This window comes from Chelonoidis abingdonii, chromosome 9 (assembly GCF_003597395.2).
Source record: "Chelonoidis abingdonii isolate Lonesome George chromosome 9, CheloAbing_2.0, whole genome shotgun sequence".
NCBI lineage: Eukaryota > Metazoa > Chordata > Testudines > Testudinidae > Chelonoidis > Chelonoidis abingdonii.
In genome coordinates, this window is record NC_133777.1 from 21,645,810 (window position 1) to 21,669,143 (window position 23,334).

The window sequence follows — 23,334 nt, forward strand, 5'->3', positions numbered from 1 at the left end:
GATGATTTGTGGGCGAATTAGGAAGGAGTGGAAGAACATTTTGACTGCAATCTAGAGAAAATGAGCAACAGCAAAAAAACAAAATCCTAAGAGGGACAGATGAGTCATAGGAATACAAAGAGAAAAGCTTTCTAAATGATACACCCACCGAGTCTGTCATAAGTAGTATTTTTACTTTGCCTCACTTATCAGTACAGGTGTTGAGAAATTATATAACATTTGAATTTTTTCCTAAGGCCCACTCCTAATTTGACGAGGGATGATTTGGATACATCAAAAAGAAAAGATGATGCAGGTGGACATAATCCACTGTTGCTGGTGAATAGCATGCGAGAAAATGACTGAGGTTTTGAGTAGAGACATATACGTATTTATCTTGATGGCTGGACAGCTAATCAAGGACTGGTATGATCTGTTCCAAGCTTTTGGGTCTGCTTTCTTTTGAAAAGGTGAGTTTTAGAATTACTGGTCAATTTATTTCATTCCCATGTCCCATTTTTTTTCTTTCATCATCATCTTTCCCCATCTATATACTTATGTCCTCTCCTCTGCTTTACTGTTACATTTGTAGGTTTTTCCTATTTTCTTTAACAGGTATCTCACTACTCACTTGACTGAGTTGCTCTTTGTCAAAATTACTCTTTTTAATGAGTCCCAGTGTCATGCTAATTAGCACTTCAACAGCATGTTTGGCTGGGTCAAGGTAATGAGGTGAGAAGTGGCTTTTTAAAATACTTTTTAAAAACAAAACTATCACTGTCTTTTATTGTGTATTTGTATAGGGCCTGGCACCATGAAGCTTCTATCCCAGTGGGTTGCAGCTAAAATACAAATAATAATAGTGCTCAGCAAAATTATGTTAACTCTCAGGCAAATATTTCTGTGCAACTTCAATAAATATTAGCAAAGTTGTTAAGCAAAAGAGGATGCTTTTACAAATTGTTTGTCTGAGATTCAAGATCAATGTGGTTTTGTTGGAATAAAGTACGTTCTTCAGTTGTCAAGTAGCTGCCTGTTTGTTGAATGCCATAGGGGAAACACACTTATTTTTGCTTATCATTTTGTTCTGTGGGACACGATAAACTGGTTGGATAGGTTTCTGTAAATCTGAGGCAATAAAATGCTCTTTTTTTCTGCCTTGCTATTTCCAAGTTTTTCTTACATTTGGCTTCTTCAGTAGCTTTTTCAAAATTAGTGGGGATTCAGTTCTATTCTTTGTTTCTACAGTCCAAGTGCATTACTTTGACTCTAAGTGTCACATGTACTGTGTGCCATGGGTGGCTGGTGAACCTGCCATTGGGGGAGGCTAGCCCCTGACCCCTCCCATTCTGCCCAAGGCCCCTCCCCTCGCCCTCCTCTTCTGCCCCCACTCCTCCACAGGAGCCCAGTGTGCCCCCCCCCGCCACCTCCCAACCTCAGAGCTTTGGATGGTATGGCCGCAGCGCTCCCAGCCCCGGAGCTCTGGGTGAGCCCCTAACCCAAGCACCGGGCGGGCAGCATGGCCCCAAGCACCAGCTGCCTTGAGTCCCGGAGGCTCACACCAGCCAGCCTGGGCTAGGAAAGAGTGGGTAGGATGAAAGAACAGCAGGAAGGAGCCTGGAGCAGGGCATGGGCAGGGCTACACAGGCTGTTTGGGGAGGCACAGCTCCTGGCCTTTAATACCTGCTGCCCATGCTGTGTGCACTCTCTCATGCTTTTCCAGTTTGTTTTCCTTTTTTCCCCCCAGAAAATACAGGTTCTAAATAACATACATGTGGGATTATAAAAACTGTTTACAGAATATTTAAGTCCTAGTATAAGTACAAATATGAGGTTGGTGTACTAACAAATAACAGAATTTTGAATTATTTTTATGGTGTACTTTTTCTGCTTAACTGGTAGGGAAGCATGCAGTAAGAATCATTGGGCCCTATTGTCATCTAGGAATAAATTGTCGGGAGAGATGAAACTCTGAGTTTCAGCTGGTTGGAGTTTATTACTCACTCTTCCATCAGGAAGATAAGGAGTGTTGACATGGCTTGTACCGTATGCTAAGGCAGGGGTAGGCAACCTATGGCATGTGTGCTGAAGGCTGCATGCAAGCTGATTTTCAGTGGCAACTCACACTGCCCAGGTCCTGGCCACCAGTCTGGGAGGCTTTGCATTTTAATGTAATTTTAAATAAAGCTTCTTAAACTTTTTAAAAACCTTATTTACGTTACATACAACAATACTTTAGTTATATATTATAGACTTAGAGAGAGAGGCCATCTAAAAATGTTAAAATGTATTACTGGCACTTGAAACCTTAAATTAGAGTGAATAAATGGAAACTCAGCACACCACTTCTGAAAGGTTGCTGACCCCTGTGCTAAGGAAACCCCCTATACCTGTAGACCCAAATGAGAGAATATGGACTCGTCTAAATTCCATTCATTAGTTTATTAGACTTCTGTTTAAAAGTATCAGGTGTGAGAATGCAAAACTGAAAAATGGAACCAATGCTAAACTCAGTTCTGAAGTATAGCACCAGTGAGGTTCTGCTGTACACTTTGTATTCTGTGTTGTAATTGAAATCAATATATTTGAAAATGTAGAAAAACATCCAAAATATTTAATAAATTTCAATTGATATTCTATTTAACAGTGTGATTAGAAGTGCTGTTAATCACAATTAATTTTTTTTAGTTAATCGCATGAGTTAACTGTGATTAATGGACAGTCTTACTTAAAATAACTAATCCCAGTGGTGTGAACTATGTTAAGGTAGTCCCTCAGACCCTGGCAAGGAGAATGCTCGAAGAAGCAGGGAAAATACATAAGGGAGACTTTTAAACCTACTGTTTTCCCCGGAGCTCCATAGAATGCAGATGGGATGAAGAAGTAGCAGGAATGTGGCTAGTGGATCCACAACAAATGGCACAGATCAGTACGGTAGGATGCAGAGTATCGTAGCAGCTACATCATGCCATAGCAAGCAAACTGTGCAGGTACTTCACATCCTACCTTTAGTTAGAAAGTGGGATTGCTCCCACCCTACACCTGCCTAGTTCTTTTATGCAAAAGCCTTTTACTCAAATTTTGCCTAGGAACTAAGATTTTAGTATTAATTACTGGTGCCCCATTATTGTTAAATATGTATTGTGGGATGAGTTACATTTCATTTTTTACAGTGGAGCCATTCAAGGTATCCCTTGATGTTTTTTTAGTGGATTTGTGTATTTTATAAAGGTGTTTCCTTTAGAAAAATGTTAGTGTAAATGTATAAATATAAAAAGTAAAGTAACCTAAAAGAATTAAGAATACTTTTACTGTGTATCAGCATGAACTCACTGAAGTAGAAAAACAGTCCATTTCCACATAGTTTTGAACATGAAATTATATGGGTTAGCCCTTTTTGACTTTCCTTAAGCTTTAGGAATGCTGAGCAATATGAAGATGGATTTAATTGTATTCTCATTGGGAAGCTCTGCCTCGAGTGCCTTCCTGTGGAAGGTCATGGAATGACTGGTGCACCTGCCTCAGTTATATGTCTCAGATATTCCAAGGACTCCACAACATTCTCTTTTAATTTAATAATATCCTCCTTGGGGCTAGTTTATTACAAAAACCTCATGCAAAATAGTCCATAAAAATCCTTCAGATAATCCATTTATAACCAAGGTGTATATAGTCTTAAAATTGCACATCCTGTAGTCCATTTACAAAGAGCAAATCATACTGTGGCATCTTCCATCACACCTAGGATTCTTATCAGTCCTTTTCTGTCTCTCTGCCAGGACAGCAACTTCAACCCTTCCAGCTGGAGTGCAACCCCATTCTTCCCAACAGGAACCCCGATAGCCTCTCCCCTTGGAAATCATCCTTGCCAGGGGAGCATCCTTCAGGCCTTCTCACTGTTCTTATGGGTCCAGTTCTCCAGCATGGAGAAGTGGATAAGCCCTGTTTCTTCATTGCCTTCGGCACTCTCCAGCCCATGGCTTTGGCTCTCCAGTTTAGCCATCAGCAGGCAACTCCCTCTTCTGCTCTCTGGCCTTCAGTGCTCTGGCCCTGGCTCTCTGGCTTGGGGAGGTCAGCCAGTAAACCCCTCTTGCTTCTCCCCTGCCTTCAGCCTTCCCTCGGAAACCATCTACAGCTTCCTTCCAGGAACTTCTACAGTTCCCTGCTCTTTGGGAGCTCTTTCTTAAAGGGCCAGTGTCCCCCTTGACCAGTAGAATCTCAAATACTCCTGAGCTTTTAAACATTTGCGGGGGACAGGAAATGTACCAACGTATAAAGGAGTTGAGCTCCACTTGACCTTTTGAAGATGGTGGAACTTGCAGATATCTACATATTATTTTCTTTCACTAGGACATTTTCCTCCATAAAAAGTAAAATTCCCTTTGTATGTTTCCTCTTTACAGGTTGTGATATGAAATTGCAGTATGAATTTTTGCATTTCCCCACAGTTCAATTGTAACAAAGCTGGTGGTACTAATTCTCTGCTTGTTCCCCTTCACACCCCCTAACCTGTTTTATTCTGGGAAAATTAGATTAATAAATTGTCAAGTAGCATTGTTACATTTGAGGATAAGTTTTTCTGTTGTTGGTTGTTTGTTTGTTTGTTTGAAAATAAATTCATGGATTTTTGGATTAGGAATAGTTTTGTTTTAGAAACTTATCACAATAGTATGATGACATCTTAGGCCTTGGCTACACTTGCAAGTTGCAGCGCTGGGGAGGGGGTTACAGCGCTGCAACTTAGCAGGTGTCCACACTTACAAAGCTCAGCCAGCGCTGCAACTCCCTGTCTGCAGCGCTGGCTGTACACCTGGGTCTGCTACGGGTTTAGCAAATCCAGTGCTGCTGATGCAGCGCTGCTCATCAGGTGTGGACACTCACCAGCGCTTTTATTGGCCTCCAGGGTATTAGGACTTATCCCAGCATACCTTTTCAGCCTCTCTGGTCACCGCTTAGCACTCCACTGCCCTGGGCTCAGGTGACCCGCCCTTTACGTTGGCTGCAGAACTTTAGGATGAGAAAACGCACTTTCATGGGACTGTGTGCTGCAAGCCAATCAATCAACTAGTGACCATGCCTCCACGCCCCAACGAGCCCCAGCATGGAGCACTGCCGAGCTGCAGGATCTCATCAGTGTTTGGGATGAGGAAGCCAGTCGCAGCCCCGGGGCTTGGTAGTGAGGAACCAGCAGAGGAGCCTGTTCCCGGTAAGAAGCTTTTATTATAAGGATGGAAATGTTTTGGGAGCAGGGGGGCTATGGCTGCCTGCAAGCATGCCTAGATGTGGAATAGCCCATTGATTTCCCTGTAGCTGCTCTTTGCTTTCCCCAAGTCACAGAAACCCCATGGATTGCAGAGACAAGCAGCCCCCCCCCCCTTCCCAGGTGAGCCGCGTGTGCAAGATGGCTCTGAGTACCTGCTGTGGCAGATGTGGGTGGAGGGTGTGTTATTTCCCTGTCCCAAAACCCCATGCTGTTCAGCTTGCAAGATCTCTGAGGACAGATGTGTGGAGGGTTCAGTCCTATTTCCCTGTAGCTGCTCTCTGCTTTCCCCAAGTCACAGAAACCCCATGGATTGCAGAGACAAGCAGCCCCCCCTTCCCCTTCCCAGGTGAGCCGCAATGTGCAATGGCTGGCTCTGTTATTATTCCTGTAGCTGATCTTAGCTTTCCACAACTCACAGAAACCCCATGGCTTCCAGAGTCAATCATTCCTCCCCCTCCCTTCCCAGGTGTGCTGCGTATGCAAGATGGCTCTGTGTTATTTCCCTGTAGCAGAACCAATCAGACCCCCCTTTCCCCTGTGAGCAGCGTGTGTCGAAACTCACCATGTCAATTGTATCAGCAGCCGCGTCCAGTCTGTGCTATGGTCACAGTGTGTGTAAATGATGCTACAAATACTCTTAAAAACAATGCTGCCTCTGTATTAACAGTTTATCTCTCTGTGTTTTTTTAAAAGTGACCTTGAGTACTGCTCCACCAGCGCAGACTTCTGAAAGACTGCGAAAACTTAAGAAAAAAACCAAAGAAAAAAGGAAGACATGCTGAAAGCAGTCAATGAATGTGTATTCCACAGAAAATAATAAAAGTTACAAGAGTGGAGGGAGAAACAGAGCCTTAAAAAGGAGGAAGCTGCCAAGAGAACCACAGATCGGCTGCTAAGCCTCATGGAACGCCACACAGACCTCATGCAGTCAATGGTAGACATGCAGGCAGAGCACTACCGTGGCTGCCTCACCCCATCCCAAAACTCAACCCATTGTGCCCCACTGTTTCCCCAAAACACCCTTCTCCAGCATCCTGGTTCTTACCACCACCACCTGCCCCCACACCCAATACGTTCACCTCACAGCCCTGATAACTACGACCCTTACCCTATGCACTCAACCCCCATCACCATGCAGCATATTAATCCTCAAGTGCAGCAGCAGGACGCGATGCCTCAGTGCAGGCAGTGCAGAGCCCTCAGAGCCCTCAAGAAGAACATATTCAAACCTGTGACTGTACTGCTCATCACCGTACCCCCCTTCCTGTTTTATGTACTGTATTTTTAATAAAGGATTTCTTGTCTTTTAAAACAGTTTTTATTATTACAGAAAGTTAAACATACTGTACCACAAGTGAAAAATAGGCACTGCAAATAATTGCAACCACTGCAGTAACTGCTGTGGGCACTGCACTAAACTGCTGTGGAAGGCACCCAACATTACTGTTGGCTTTCAGCCTCAAAGTGCTCCTTTAAGGCATCCCTAATCCTTGAAGCACTGTGCTGGGCCTCTCTAGTAGCCCTGCTCTCTGGCTGTGCAAATTCAGCCTCCAGGCGTTGAACCTCGGAGGTCCATTCGTCACTGAAGGTTTCACCCTTCCCTTCACAAATATTATGGAGGATACAGCACGCGGTTATAATCGCTGGGATGCTGCTTTCCCCCACGTCTAGCTTCCCGTAGAGACTTCTCCATCTCCCCTTTAAACGGCCAAAAGCACACTCCACAGTCATTCTGCACCGGCTCAGCCTGTAGTTGAACCGGTCCTTGCTCCTGTCAAGCTTCCCTGTATACGGTTTCATGAGCCAAGGCATTAACGGGTAAGCAGGGTCTCCAAGGATCACAATGGGCATTTCGACGTCCCCCACTGTGATTTTCCTGTCTGGGAAAAAAGTCCCTGCTTGCAGCTTCCTGAACATGCCACTGTTCCGAAAGATGCGTGCATCATGCACCTTTCCAGGCCATCCTGTGTAAATGTCAGTGAAACGCCCACGGTGATCCACAAGCGTGGATGGGGGGGGGGGGGGGGGGGGGGAAAAGCAAAAAAGAGCAGCTACAGGGAAATAACATACGGAATGCAGGCCCGAGAGGCAATCCACATGGGTTTCCCACATACTAGGCATGCTTGCAGGCAGCCATAGTACCCCCTGCTCCCAAACTTTCCATCCTTATTAATAAAGAGCTCTTACCAGGAACAGGCTCCTTCTGCTGGCTGTCCTCACCACCAGCCCCGAGGGGCTGCGCAAATGGGCTGTCCTCATCCCAGTACTGAATGAATCCATCAGCTCGGCTGTACTCATGCGCTGGCGGCTCCGCCCGCTGTCCGTGGGGCGTGGAGGACATGGTCATAGTTGATGAATTGATTGATTGCACTAACTCTGGCGAGCAACAGGAGGGGATTTAAAAAATTCCCCAGGGCATTTAAGGGCTGCTCGTCATCCCAGACTTGCAGGACGATGTGATCCCACCACTCAGTGCTTGTTTCCCGAGCCCAAAGGCGGCGTTCCACGCTGCTGAGCACGTCTGTTACTGCCACAAGCAATTTAGTGTCACACGCGTCAGGTGAATCTATTTCATCATCGCTCTCACTGTCACTTTGGAGCATAAGGAATAGCTCAACTGCCAGACGTGATGTGCTGGCAACATTCATCAGCAATGTCCTCAGCAGCTCTGGCTCCATTTCTAACAGAAACCGTGCGACAGACTCACAATGGCACCAAGTGGCTGAAAAGGGAAGCGATGCACCACAGGTGGTTGGAACAGGAAGCAGAATGACCCGCACCCTTCCGTCCCCTTCCCACAACCCACAGCGACAAAATGGAACGAGGTGCTCTGTGGGATAGCTGCCCACAATGCACCACTCACAACAGCGCTGCAACTGGTGCAAGTGTGGAAGCACTGCAGCGCTGGTCGCTGTCAGTGTGGACACACTGCAGCACTGGCCGTACACAGCTGTACGAGCACAGCTGTAACTACCAGCGCTGCAAAACTGTCAGTGTAGCCATACCCTTAGTACTTAAGGAATACCAAATTATGATTTATGTAAATATTTCAATAGTGTAATATTTAGCACTTCTGCAGTACTTTCCATATGAAAATAGAAAAGTGTTCAGATACTCCAGTAACAAGGTCCATATAGAATAGCTAGCTAGCATTTTACAAGCACTAATGAGTTACTCATAATTCCTGGTGAGATAAATTGCACACCCCATTTTACAGATGGGTAAACTGAGGTGCATAGACATGAAGGGACTTGCCCAAACTGTCACAGAATGTCTATGACAGAATTGGGTGTATGAGCCCAGTTTCCCAGTTCCCAGTCTTATGCCTTAATCACAAGACATTCCACCTATTTAAAACTGACAGGTAGTGGATGTGAAAGCACATTAGGAATTACTTAGATGATTAATTCAATTGAAGTTAATTGGTCAGAATCTTTTATAATGTAAGTGCATGCGCGCACACACGCACAGAAGAAGATCCAAGGGAATCAAATTGTGAAAAACTGAAGCTTCTATCACTCTATTCACAAAGTAACCTTAAACTTGTTACAGAGAGGATAGCTGCTGTTGGAGCTTCCTTTACACAGTGTTAACTCTCACATGGGAGCACTGCAGACTCTGAAATTGAAAAGTTGTTTATCATCCCTTCTTTTGTTTTCATATAAGTCTGAATAAAAGCTTCCAGTCATGTAAAAGTAAGTTAATATGGGAGAAGAGCACAGGGGAGAGGGCTTCCTGTAATTGTTTCCATAGCCTATGCTGTTCTAAATGCCTCTACTAAGTCTGTCAGTTAACACAAACGGTGGTGGTCAGTTGATGATGTGGGAGTGGGACCCCATAAACTCAGTATGAGGAGGAGGGTGAGTTGACGTCCTCATTTCCTTGATTCCGGTTGGCTGCATAGGTGAAGCTAGTCAAATTCTATACCTGCCCCAACCTATTACCTCTATTAGATCCTCTTCCACAATGGCTCTTTGAGGTTCCTGGTTCCCTTTATCCCCATTAGATCCTGAATTTCCCACTTACCCCCTTTTAGCTCTCCTCTCCCCAAATTAGCTCCTGTGTCAATACCTTCCTTATTAGCTCCCATTTCCTGATGAGCCTACTTTCCTCATTGCTCCCATGTGCAGGGCCGCCCAGAGAGGGGGGCAAGTGGGGCAATTTGCCCCAGGCGCTTCAGTGGCCACCACGAGAGTTTTTCGGGGCCCATGGAGCGGGGTCCTTCACTCGCTCTGGGGGTCCCAGAAAACTCTCGTGGAGCCCGGGCCCCCCAAGCTTCTTCTGCTCCGGGTCTTCGGCAGTGGGGTGTCCATTCACCCCAGGGCGGAAGGATCCCCCCAGCCGCTGAATTACCGCCAAAGTGCCAGGTCTTCAGCAGTAATTTGGCAGCTGGGGGGCCCCGCCATGGGTCTTCGGGGCACTTCATCAGTGGATCCCGGAGCGGAAGGACCCCCTGCTGCCGAATTACTGCCGAAGCGGGGGCCCCCCTGCCGCCGAAGACCCCAGGCCCCCTGAATCCTCTGGGCGGCCCTGCCCGTCTGTCCCATTAGCTCCTTGTCACCCCCTTTTCCTTCAGGAGTTTCTCTTACAGTATGAAGCTCTGTAATGATTTCAGTTTGATTTAAGGTTCTGAAAGGGAAAAAAATTGCTGCTGTTGTCTGATGAGCTATAATCCTCATTACAAGAATCAGTTCACAGATCAAGGCTGATACATGCTGGCAGCATGTATGAGAAGGTTGACTATGCAGATAAACAGATAGCTTCATTCACCGGGGTTGCTTTTCACCAGTGCTAAATTAGCACTTTTTTTTAAAGTTGAAAATAGATTATATGCAAATACATTAAAAATTCCAAAAAATGCCACATGTAGTTGAATAGAACTTGTCTGCTATGCTTCATTGAGGTGAACAGCATGAATAGAGTTGCAGTGAATTGCACGCAGCCTTTACTTCTTCTGTTGTTTGCTTGGATAGTGTTGCTTCTCGGCAAAAAAGAAACTAGGGTGGACTACTATGCTTCTGGAGTGCCCCATTGACTACATGGGGTCTTGTCAGAGCCACGGTAGTCTGTCCAGGTGATTTTTATTTTCAGGATTGGATCTTATGTTTCTGTTGGATTGGACTCCTAATTTATTTTTCAGATGAAAAGTTTAGCATTTGCAGAATATTGTTCAATGAGTGGCTGCTGTAGGCACCATAAAATTGCCTATTGAATTTGTAGTTTTTCATACCCCAGTTTTCTCTATAAGAGAGAGCTACTGGGGATTCACTTGCCAACTCTTATAGAGTGTTTTGAGAATGTGAAATGTTATATCACTTCTAATAATTGATTTTTTTTTTCTCCTGTTTTTGTTCTTAAGAAGATGAGTTAGGTTTTTTTGGAGGATGTTGCCCAAATTAAAAGTATCACACACTCCAAGCTATCAAAGTGAAGTTAACTCACCTGTATTTAACATAGGCTGCTTACAAAGGAGAATCAGTTTTCAGTATTTTAAGTCTGTGTGCTCACTTAAATAGGATCCACTACAACTTTCATAGGAGTTTTAGGCTCCCATTCTCTCATATCATCAGCTAGCATTACACAATGTGTCTGTGAAGCTGGCGATGGAGAATATGCACTGATGCTCAAAAAAGTTAGTGATTTTTTTTTTAATGCCCTATAACATTATTATCCAGCCGTTTTTTCTGAACTTGAACTTTTCACTGAGAGCTATGCACAGATCAAGTTTCAATGTTCTTCTGGTTCTGAGTTCTATGTGGGGAAAAGAATATAGCAGCAGTGTATTAAAATGGCATGTCTGTATTTTCTCACCTTTTCAGAACTCAAGAAAGGCTAAAGGGATTTTGCTCAACTTTAAATATATATATATTTAGAGAGAGAGTCCAAAAGTGACAGTTTTAGAAAATTAAGAGTGAGTGAAAATGGGGGGGTATAATGGAAACTGATTTTGGAATTTTGACAATAGCAGTGGTTACCATTTGACTATTATTCAAAATAGTACTGTGGGGGAAGATTTCAGTTCATGAGCTTTCCAAGCATCTTTCCAAATATAAGGAGCATCTCTAAAGATGTGCCGGCAAGAGAAAAAGTCCTGTTTTACTTATTTATTATGTAAAACAGCATGAGAGGATTTTGGTTTAAAACGATTTTTTTATTCAGATTCTTTTACATTGGAAATTTTGTTGTCTCATCTGGAACGTTCTATGCTGGAATAAGAAATTGTGACATAGCAAAAAACTAAAAGCTGAGCAATTGAGAGAGAAAGGGATTTTTAGTCAGCCTATTTAAAACTTTTTTTTGTTAATGCCTACTTAATTCCACTGTGTAATGAGCACTTGGCCGAAAGGTTGTCTTGATAAAAGTTTCATTGTGCTACTCCTTCAATAAAGATGTAAGCGCTCACAGTAAACATCTGAGCCCTCCTCTGCTCCCCATCCTCCAAGAATTCCTCCAGCAAATCCAGGGAAGAATCAGAGTGGACATGCTTATAGTTTCTAAGACTCGTCTACACTAAAAAGTTAGACCGATGTAAATTGCCTTGCAATGACACATTTGTGCATGAGTCTACACTTAAATTTGTTTCCAGCTGATGTAGGTGCCTTGTTACAGTGATGCAGTAAAACCACCTCCCTGAACAATATAGAGCCATGGTTGGCCTACTGAGGTTGACACAGTGAGCGTAGATGCTCTGTGACCTGTGTTGACCCTAACGGTCCTCCAGTAGCTGTCCCACAATGCCACATTCTGTATGACAGTGACAGCTCTGGTCACAGGTGGCAACTCTACTGCTTGGGGGTCACAGAGACCAGAAGTCAATCATACTGCCTTTAAAACCCTGTGTGTTTTTCAAATTCCTTGTCCTCGGATGCCCACCTTAGTGAGCACACCTAGGAGCTCTCCCTTGTCTGCAACTGCTCAGCCAACCATGCCAACTCCAAACACTAGACGTGTTCCTGCCTGTAGTAGGCAGGAGGCATTGGCTCTCCTGGGTCTGTGAGGAAAAGAGGCTTTGCCAGCACCACTGTGGACCAGCCATAGAAATGTGGAGATCTATGACTCAATTGCACAGGGGATGCAGGCAGAGGGGTATGACAGGGATCAGCAACAGTGCCTTGGGAAATGAAGGAACTTTGTCAGGCATACCACAAGGCCAGGGAGCTACCAATAGATCTGGTGCTGAGCTGCAGACCTGCCACTTTCACAATGAGCTGCATGCCATACTTGATGGAGATCTCACTAGCACCCTGCATACCACTGTGGATATCTCTGAGGAGACAGAGACCCTGGTTGTGAACTGTTTGGAAGAAGGGGGAGATACCACATGGGGTTCCAGCCATTCAACAAGGCAGGACCCATTTGAGACTCCCCACCTAGCCATTTCCACTATGCAAGCGTGCATGAGCCTGATGAAGGGGAAGGAAACTCAGGTAAGTGTGTGCATGCATTTTTCCTTACAATGTTTGAATTTAAAGATGGTGCCCAGCCTACCCCCAAGTTAACAGGTCAAAGTTATCAACTTTTTATTGTTTTACTCAAACAAGAAGAGATAGAGACAGAGTTGGCATCTGCTTTTCATTCTCCTATTGGGTTGCGGGGGGGCATGTGGAACACTTGGTTTATGTACTTAGAGATGTCCATTTTGTTCTTCTGAAACATCTTGGTGAAACTTTCATGGAGGTAGTCTGCAATCCTCTCCCAGAAGTTTCTGCGGATGGCTGCTTTATTTCTTCCTCCACAGTAGGACCCTTTTTACGCCACTCTGCAGCGAGTTCAGCTGGAACTGTTTCAGTAAACAGGCAAGCAGTATATGAGCCTGGGTGGCTTAATGATGCCAGTACCAGCTGTGTTCTCTGTGTCTTTGTGACCCTCAGGAGTAAGGTATCAGCTAAAACCACCATCACCTGTAGAAAATAGTGCCAGTATTCAATGCCGTTGCCCTATACTCATACCCATGGAATAAGGGCTGAAATGTTACATAGCTTTATCCAACAGAACGGCCTTCCCTCCGTTGCCCCTGGCAGGCCATACTCACTATGGCATGGTACTCCAAAGCTGTAGTGTCAATCAGCATTTCTTATTAAAAGTGTCGTGGGAATAAGGGAAGGAAGTTTTGAAACTTATTTTCCCCTTTCTGTGATGACTGTAAATCCAGTTGCACATCTGTCTGTTTTTATCAGCAGCGTTTGGCATGGCAGCCTTGAGAAGTGCCCACCTTCTGCACCCACAGAATGCCTGACCTGATGAGAAGGAGTTGGAAGAGGACTATGGAGGATGTGTTCTCTGAGATCCTGCAAGCCATTGATACACTGGACCATGAGCAAGGGGCTTGGATGTCCAGTACGACCAACAGCATGGAGAAGTAAAGTGAGGACAAGAGAGAGCCCAGGAAACCCAGCAGGAAAAGGAGAGGGAGATGCACCAGGACATAATGGGTCTTCTCAGGCAGCAAGCACAAATGCTGCAAGTATCAGAGGGGTAGCTGTGTTAGTCTGGATCTGTAAAAGCGACAAAGAGTCCTGTGGCACCTTATAGACTAACGGACGTTTTGGAGCATGAGCTTTCTGAATACTCACTTAGTCGGATGCATGTAGTGGAAATTTCCAGGGGCAGGTATATATATGCAAGCAAGCTAGAGATAATAAGGTTAGTTCAATCAGGGAGGGTGAGGCCCTATTCTAGCAGTTGAGGTGTGAAAACCAAGGGAGGAGAAACTGGTTCTGTAGTTGGCAAGCCATTCACAGTCTTTGTTCAGTCCTGAGCTGATGGTTGTCAAATTTGCAGATGAACTGAAGCTCAGCAGTTTCTCTTGAATCTGGTCCTGAAGTTTTTTTGCTGCAGGATGCCACCTTAAGGTCTACTATAGTGTGGCCAGGGAGGTTGAAGTGTTCTCCTACAGGTTTTGTATATTGCCATTCCTAATATCTGATTTGTGTCCATTTATCCTTTTTCGTAGAGACTGTCCAGTTTGGCCAATCTACATAGCAGAGGGGCGTGCTGGCATATGATGGTGTATATTACGTTGGTGGACATGCAGGTGAATGAACCGATGACGGTGTGCTGATCTGGTTAGGTCCTGTGATGGTGTCGCTGGTGTAGATATGTGGGCAGAGTTGGCATCGAGGTTTGTTCCATGGATTGGTTCCTGAGCTAGAGTTACTATGGTGCGGTGTGCAGTTACTGGTGAGAATATGTTTCAGGTTGGCAGGTTGTCTGTGGGCGAGGACTGGCCTGCCACCCACGGCCTGTGAAAGTGTGGGATCATTGTCCAGGATGGGTTGTAAATCCGTAATGATGCATTGGAGGGTTTAGCTGGGGACTGTATGTGATGGCCAGTGGAGTCCTGTTGGTTCTTTCTTGGGTTTGTCTTGCAGTAGGAGGCTTCTGGGTACATGTCTGGTCTGTTGATCTGTTTCCTTATTTCCTCGTGTGGGTATTGTAGTTTTGAGAATGCTTGGTGGAGATTTTGTAGGTGTTGGTCTCTGAGGGTTAGAGCAGATGCGGTTGTACCTCAGTGGTTGGCTGTAGACAATGGATCGTGTGGTGTGCCCGGGATGGAAGCTGGAGGCATGAAGGTAGGCATAGCGGTCGGTAAATTTCGGTATGGGTGGTGTTAATGTGACTTCGCTTATTTGCACTGTGGTATCTAGGAAGTGGACCTCCTGTGTAGATTGATCCATGCTGAGGTTGATGGTGGGTAGAAGCTGTTGAAATCGTGTGGAATTTTTCCAGAGTCTCCTTCCCATGGGTCCAGATGATGATGATGTCGTCATCAGTGTAGCATAGGTAGAGAAGCAGCGTGAGTGGACGAGAGCTGAGGAAGCGTTGTTCCAAGTCAGCCATAAAAATGTTGGCATATTGTGGGCTATATGGGTGCCATAGCGGTGCCACTGATCTGGAGATATATATTGTCATCAAATTTGAAATAGTTATGTGTGAGATAAAGGTACAGAGCTCAGCAACCAGTTGTGCTGTGGGATCATCAGGGGTACTGTTCCTGACAGCTTGTATTCCATCTGTGTGTGGGATGTTTGTGTAGAGAGTCTCTACATCCATGGTGGCTAGGATGGTGTTTTCTGGAAGTCACCAATGCATTGTAGTTTCCTCAGGAAATCAGTGGTGTCACAGAGATAGCTGGAGTGCTGGTGGCATAGGGTCTGAGTAGAGAGTCCACATATCCAGACAGTCCTTCAGTGAGAGTGCCAATGCGGCGAGATGATGGGGCGTCCAGGATTTCTCCAAATGCTGCAGACCCTGGTTGACCTATAGGTCCAAAAATCCAAGACTCGCAACCTTTGCAGTCTCTGGAAAATTCCATGGTTGCTGTTTCCTAAACACCCCAACATACAATGTGGCATCACAGGCCACATCCTTATCCCTGTCACTCCATGGCAAGGGATAGCAGGGAAAATCACATATTCTCATACAACTGACCTGAGAGGACTACAGCTGATGCATGGATAGCCACAATGGACTACGTTTATGGACACAAATGGATCAAAATATTTACTCCCTTTCCAATGTTAAAGTTCCACTCTGTTAATTTATGTTAAAAATGTGTATTACATTGCCTGTATTTGTTGCACTGTTTTTCTACACTGCTTTTCCCACTAAGTAAAGTTATATTTTTGAAGAATCAAATTATTGTTATTAGTTCACAGTAAATATTGCAGAATGCATAGCAGTACTCAAAGCAAACAGTACTTGTAAATGTGCAGCAAGCTTTTACACTGTTCCAATCAGCACCCAAAGCTCCAGGCCCAGAGAACAGTCCAGCACAGAACGTTACTTTGTTTGACCTTTCAAAGCCGCCCTCAACCCACTAGTGCCAAGATGGATTCTTGAAATGGCCCTTGTGTCTGGCTGTTCAAAGTCAGAAGGCAGCAGATCCACTTCCTCCTTCTACCCTGGTGGCAGTTTTTCCCTTTTTGCCTCACAGCTATTGTTCAGGACACAACAGGCAGCTATAACTATGGGGATATTTTTTTCACCAAGATCCAGTCTAGTGAGTAAACACCACAGTCTCCCTTCAGTCTACTAAAAGCACACTCAACAGTCATTCTGCACCTGCTGTTCTGGTACACGTCTACCTCGATATAACACTGTCCTCAGGAGCCAAAAAATCTTACCATGTTATAGGTGAAACTGCCTTATATTGAACTTGATTTGATCCACCTGAGTGCGCAGCCCCGCCCCCCGGAGCACTGCTTTACTGTGTTATATCCGAATTCATGTTATATCGGGTGGCGTTAATTGGGGTAGAGATGTAGTTGAATTTTTCCTTGGTATTGTCAAGGTGGCCACTGCATGGCTTCATGAGCCCGCGGAGCAAGGGCTGGGTCATCAGAATCATCATTGGCATTTCAATATCACCCATGGTAATTTGCCAGTCAGGGAAGAATGTTCCTGCTTGCAGCTTGCTGAACAGTCCTGCGTTCTTAAAGTGAGGATCAGGCACTTTCCTGACCAGCCAACACTGATATCAGTGAAACGTTCCCAGTGATCCACCAATGTTTGCATAGCCATAGAAAAGTAGCCCTTTCTGTTGATGTACTCTGTGGCAAAGGTGTACTGGTGTCAATATAGGGATATGCTTGCTGTCTATTGGCCAGTCCCACTTTGGGAATCCCATTGCTGCAAATCCATCCACTATGTCCAGCATATTGCTGAGAATGACAGTCCTGCATAGCAGGAGATGGTTAATGGCCCTACACGTTTGTATGACAACAGCAGCCACTGTGGATTTTCCAACTCCAAAATTATCTCAGCACTCATTTCTCGACTGTTAATGCAGCTCTCATTCTGGTGTCCCTATGCTAGGGAGCTGGGATGCACTCAGCACACAAATCCAGCAATGTGGCCTTTTTCGTCTGAAAGCTGTCTAGCTGCTGCTTGTTGTCTTAAACCTGCATTACAATGTAATCCCACCAGTCTGTGCTAGTTTCTTTGGCCCAGAAGTGACACGGTCTATAGCTGCTCCATACATGCCAACAACAACCTTGAATTATTTATTCTCTGTGTACCTTAGAAAACAGTCCTTGAAGAAATCATCATGTCCCCCACTGTTATAGTACTTGTACATCTGCAAATACAAGAAAATTGTGCATCTTGTATTTGCAAAGTTCATGAGAATAGTGTAGAGCTCTGCAGGCTGCATGCTTCTATCAGAAATGGCAGAAAGCAAAAAGTGCTGTTTTGGTTTGTGGGATTTTTTTAAAAAAGACACACAAAATATGGGATATGAATGGCATTATTATTATAAAATGGAGAATATTTCATGCTGAGAAGCTGACTCCTACTCCCAGAGATCCCATGGCAAGTTGTTTCTATCCCACAACACACAGTGAAAATTTCCCAAAAGGCGTTTTGCCAGATGATGGCACACTGGGATACCGACTCTGGTGTACTGCACTTTGCATTGACACAAGCGCTCCTGGTGAGTATGTGCAGCGCTGACGCAAGTGTGCATGCACCTGAGCAATTTACAAACTTTGGCGGCTTACGCTGATGTAATTTATGTTGACCAAAGTTTGTAATGTAGACATGGTCCAAGTCAAATAAGAAGCAGGAAAACAAATTCTGCTTTTTTATACATCATAAAGGAGCCAAAAAAAAAAAAAAAAAAGTGGGGGAGACTTTTAAACTTTAAACAACTTTTTAACAAATCCTTTGGATGTCTCCTTTATAAAAGTCAAAGCATAATTGACAGTGTGGTAAATCTTTATACGTACAAAATCTGTGGGGTATGTAAGAAGTGATATCTTAGTCTAAGGATTCTCAACCTCTTTCAAAGTATGGACCATGACTTCAATATTGAGCGTTGTGTGGACTTCTTTTCAATTGCGAAACATTCCTGTAGCAACTACAGAAATTGTTCATGTGGAAAGGTAATGTTAGGAAAATATTTCATATATATTTTAGCTTTTTTAAATTTAACAGCTGAAATCAGGAGGCAGACTATCACCATGTTACCTATCACAGACCATCAGCAAGTGTTCCACAGACTATCACTAGTCCAGGGACCATGAATAGAGAACCATTGTCTTAGAGCTTTGTATTATGGAACTCTCACCATTGTTTTTATTTATTTGATATCAAGAAGGTTTTATGATGGAGATCTTCAGATTTGTCTTTTGTGACAAAATATTTGAAGCCTCATACCATCTTAAGCATTAAATAATTGTTCTGACTACTGAACATTTGCATATAATTGCATGATGTCTTTATATTTTTCCCTTTTTTTCTTACCAGATTCATCAACGTGCTGTAATTAAGAGGCCAGTTGCCTGGACACAATGGACCACTTAGGGACAGCAGACACTGAGGATGATTCAGGATCATTAACAAATCTTGCTCCTAGTCCTCATAGTGAAGCAGTTGCTCATGAATTTCAGGAACTCTCATTGCAGCCTAGTCAGTACTTACCTCCCCTCACTGAACGAAAGAATGGTGAGTACAAAACAGGTTAGAGGCAGAGCCTCCCTGCTCTGTCATAAAGAAATGTGTATTTTTGTAAGTGACAGCAATAATGTTTTTAATTACTTACTTCCTCTAGTGAAATATATGTTAATCCTCTCCATTTATGTGTCCAACAACCATATTAAAGTATGAATGTTATTTTTATTTGTTGTGAAATGTGTCTTGAACAACTTCATTTACCATTGCAAATGACCTAACTTTAAACACCCAATCTTGAAAATGTTGGCCAATGCAAATAAAAGGTGGCTCTTTGTTTACATGAATGAAAGATATAATCCTCAGCAAGTACAAAGGGAAAGTATGAGTTAATCAAATGTATCTTTCCTCCCCCTGGGACATAGTTACATTACCAAACAATTGAAGATAGTTATTTCAAATAGTTATTTTTTGTTGAAAAATTAGAAGTATTTAAAGTTGAGGTTTTAAAGTAAAAGGATTATTTCACAGACTAGTTTAAGGAACGTTGTAAGGAAAATGAGGTTTACATTTTAGGAATGTTTCCAGTATCTTTCCTCATTGTTTATGTTGGCACAGCAGCTTAGTAAAAATGTGTTTCCACTGCTACAGTAAGCATAGGAAGAGTTAGGTTTGAATCAAGATGTACGTTAATGTTCACTATGAAATGGAGTCATAATTATTTAAAGCATGTTGGACCTCACAAATATGTTGCTCATCACCTTTTTCTACTTAGCAAATTTGTCTTAAATATTTGTTTTTCAACACCTATTGGGAATATTCAGTTTCCAAATTGGAATATTAAATTATATTAAGTTATGTAAGTTGCATAACATTGAAGGAAGGATACAGGTTTAATCAAGGAAAAGTTAGGTAGTCAGAAACTTCCACCGCTTCCTTTTTCCATAGCAAACTTAGGTTAGCTTATGTTCAGCTGGGAACAAATCTTCCCCTGCCCTGTTGTAAATCTGTGCATCGCTCTCTCATCCACAAGTGTGCAGATTTTAAACATATATCAGCTCTTTAACATACTATTGATCCACGACTAAAACAGTTCATGAACAGTTTAATGTAACTGACGTTCAGTTCTCTTGTTTCAAGGGTCTGAAACTTTGGCTCTACATCACTTTTGGATGGATGAGCTTTTTAAAAAAAAATCCCTTAAACTTCAGAGAGAAACATACAACTTTGAGTTCTTAATCCTCACTACGTACTATCTGGAACTCGGTTTGTACTGATGTCCTTTTATAAATTTATCTGCAGCGAGACTGGTAGTTCATAACTAAGGCTACTTTTTAGTCAAAGGCATTTTTAGTAAAAGTCATGGACAGGTCACGGGCATTAAACAAAAGTTCACGGCCCATGACCTGTCCATGACTTTTACTATGTACCCCTGACTAAAACTTGGGGTAGGGGGGCAACTTGGGGAGGGGCAGCCCTGGGGACACCATGGGTGCTGAAGGGTGTGACTGGGGAGGCGCCGCAGGTACTCCGGGGGGGAAGCCTGGGGAAGTGCTATGGGTGCTCGGGGTGGGGCACAGGTACTTGGGGAGATGTGGTCCAGGGGGACACTGTAGGTGCTCGGGGCGGGGGGGGGGGGGGGGGGGGGGGGGGGGGGGGGGGGGGGGGGGGCCGCCTTGAGATGCACTGCTGGTGCTGGGAGGGAGGGGTTGGCAGGACTAGGGCAAGTTTCCTACCTGGCTCCTGGGAAGTGGCATCCTCTAGCTCTTAGCTCCATGTGCTGCCAATGGGAGCTGTGAGGGCGGTGTCTGTGGGCAGAGGCAGCACGTGGAGCTAGCAGCTGAGGGAGGGGAGTTCCTGTTGCCCTTCCAGGGAGCTCCCCCCACATAAGCACTGTCTTGCACTCCAATCCCCAGCCCTGAGCCCACCTCCCCCCGCCCCAACCCAGACTCTTGCTGTTGGGGAACAGTGGAGCCCTAGCCTACCCTAGCAGCTGCTCAGGCAGCTCCTGGGCCAGCGGCGCTGGGCTGCTGCAGAAGTCGTGGAATCCGTGACCTCTGTGACAAACACGGAGCTTTATTCATAACTATACATCTTAAGCAGCCTGTGCAATACAGCTTGAGAGTTACCATCACTTTCTTGGTACCAGCTATAATGAAATCTGTTTAACAGGCCTTGAAAAATTCCTATAAAAACAAATTATCCCAACAGAAAAAAGTTGCCTTATGAAACCTTAATAATAATGAGATTCTTGTATCTGTATGTGCTTGCCTCCCACCCCCCAAACATTCATTTGTCTCCCCATATCTCTGAACAGTCTGCTCTTTATTACCTTGTGGCTGTCTACTTAGCTCTTTTTCTGATCCACAGGATATTATTGAGGCCAAGAGTTCAACAAGATTCAAAGAGGGATTAGACATTTTTATTGGTAACAAGACTCCACATTTATCATAGTAATTGCTGAAAAGATTTGGAAGGAATATAAAACCTCATGCTTCAGGGTTAAAGCCAATCTCTAACTATTAAGAGTTATGATTAGACTTTCACTGGGGCAGATTATCACACATCTGCTTAGTGCAGGATTTCTTGTATTGTCTTCTGAAGCATCTGCTGCTGACCACTGTCAGAAGCAGGATATTATACTAGATCGGGGTGGACAAACTTTTTTTGGCCCACATCGGGGTTTCAAAACTGGTATGGAGGGCTGGATAGGGAAGGCTGTGCTTCCCCACACAGCCCTCCTGTCCCCCACCCGCTGTCCACCCTCTCCCACGTCCTGCCCCCTGACTGCCTCTGTCAGAACCCCGACTCATTCAACACCCCCTACTCCTTTGTCCCCTGACTGCTCTCTCTCAGGATCCCACCGGCCCTAACCGCCCCCACTCCAGGACACCACCCCCATCCAACCCCCTCGCTCCCTGTCCCCTGACTCCTATCCACACCCCTTCCCCCGACAGGCCCCCTGTAACCCCATCCCCTATTCAACTCCCCTGCTCCCTGTCCCCTGACTCCCTCGACCCCTATCCACACCCTTGCCCCCTGACAGGTCCCCTGGAACTCCCACGCCTATCCAACTCCTTATGTTCCCTGTCCCCTGACCACCTCCGCCCCATCCAACCGCCCCCTGCTCCCTGCCCCCCTACCATGCTGGAGCCAGGCATGCTGCTGCGCTGCCTGGCTGGAGTGGCAGGCCAGAGCACTGGCGGCACGGTGAGGTGAGGCTGTGGGGGATGGGGGAAAGCAGGGAAGGGGCCAGGGACTAGCCTCCGTGGCAGGGAGCTCAGGGTCCAGGCAGGACGATCCCGTGGGCTGCATATGGCCCACAGGCCGTAGTTTGCCCACATCTGTACTAGATATGCCATATGTGTGACTGAGTGTAGTGTTTTCTAGGTTCCTATGAGTCTGCTGTCCTGTGAGTTAGGCAGACAGCACTGCACTGGTTCAATCTTATTTTGCATTTGTAAGGTTGTTTTTATAATCATGAGTGCTAGAAACATGAAAACTTTTTTAAAAAAGAAAGTAATTTTTAAAAAAGTTGACAGCATTCATTCAAGAAAGATTCCTCTTCAATGTGAATGAGTGAGTGTTTTTTTCCAGCCTGTCTTCAAGCTACATTTTATGCATGTTTTTCATTGTGCTTTTGAAAGAACGTCCTGATTTTGTTCCTTGTGCGGACTGAAGTGGATTACTGTGCATGTTGAGCCTTGATATATAGTAACTCCTCACTTAAACTCATACTGGTTAACATTGTTTCATTATTAGGTTGCTGATCTATTAGAGAACATACTCGTTTAAAGTCGTGCAATGTTCCATTATAAGGTTGTTTGGCTCACCCTGCTCCACTTGGCTGGGGCTCCTGCCGGTAGGCGGGGTCAGGGTGCGAGGGCTTCCCCCATTGCTTCAGCCCCTGTGTCCCGACCCTGCTCCCTGGCAAGAATGCTGAGTGGGCGGAGTGGGGCAAACACCCACGCTCCAACTCTGTAGGGAGGCTGGGCAGAGCGGGGCAAGCCCCTACGACCCAACCCTGCCTCAACTAAGCTTCACAATCATCATTGGTGAGTACAATATTAAATTGTTTGTTTAAAATTATTTAAAACTTATAGTGCATATTTATATACTGTCTTTTGTCTGGCAAAAAAAATTCCCTGGAACCTAACCCACCCCCATTACATTAATTCTTATGGGAAAATTGGATTCACTTAACATAGTTTCGCTTAAAGTAGCATTTTTCGGGAACATAACTACAACATTAAGCGAGGAGTTACTGGTACTGAGCTTTTCATTTTATGAAGGGCAGCCATCAATATATGTATCCACAAAATTTAAAACAAAATTAAGCTTCTAAATATGCCCGTTGACCATGTTTCCTCTTGTTTCACTGTATACATCTATCTTGTTTGCTGTATTTTCTTTCTTCAGTTACTTTTTGTGAAAAAGCAGCTCACTTGTAATCCAGCCAATAAAGCCTAGGTATCTTGTGCTTTAGAAACTAAATTGTATAAGTTAACTTTTTGACTCTCGATTTTTAGTTCTTCCTTTTCAATGGGCCATTGCTTTGGTGAGTCTGCTTCTGATGACTTAACAGAACTCCTGCAGCAGCTGTTTCGAGCCTGTTTTGGTGCTGTGTCACAGAGGTGATGGGCACTTTCTCTTAGCTCTTGCACTGCTCAAAGGAATGTTTTTGTAGAGTGTGAGCTAAT

The 23,334-nt window shown here is 44.6% G+C and overlaps 1 protein-coding gene across 5 annotated transcripts in view; it reads left to right on the forward strand.

The window, feature by feature from the left end:
- The window catches only part of MRTFB (myocardin related transcription factor B), a 200,763-nt gene that overhangs the window by 57,326 nt on the left and 120,103 nt on the right, over positions 1–23,334 (forward strand). For 4 of the 5 annotated variants that reach the window (XM_032779668.2, XM_032779669.2, XM_032779665.2 and 1 more), the window contains exon 2: positions 18,491–18,688. In XM_032779668.2, coding sequence (XP_032635559.1) covers positions 18,535–18,688 — 154 coding nt within the window. In that variant the 5' untranslated portion in view covers positions 18,491–18,534. Of the gene's footprint in view, positions 1–2,848; positions 2,970–18,490; positions 18,689–23,334 lie in introns of those variants that run through there. The other variant, XM_032779666.2, reaches the window with a different exon arrangement.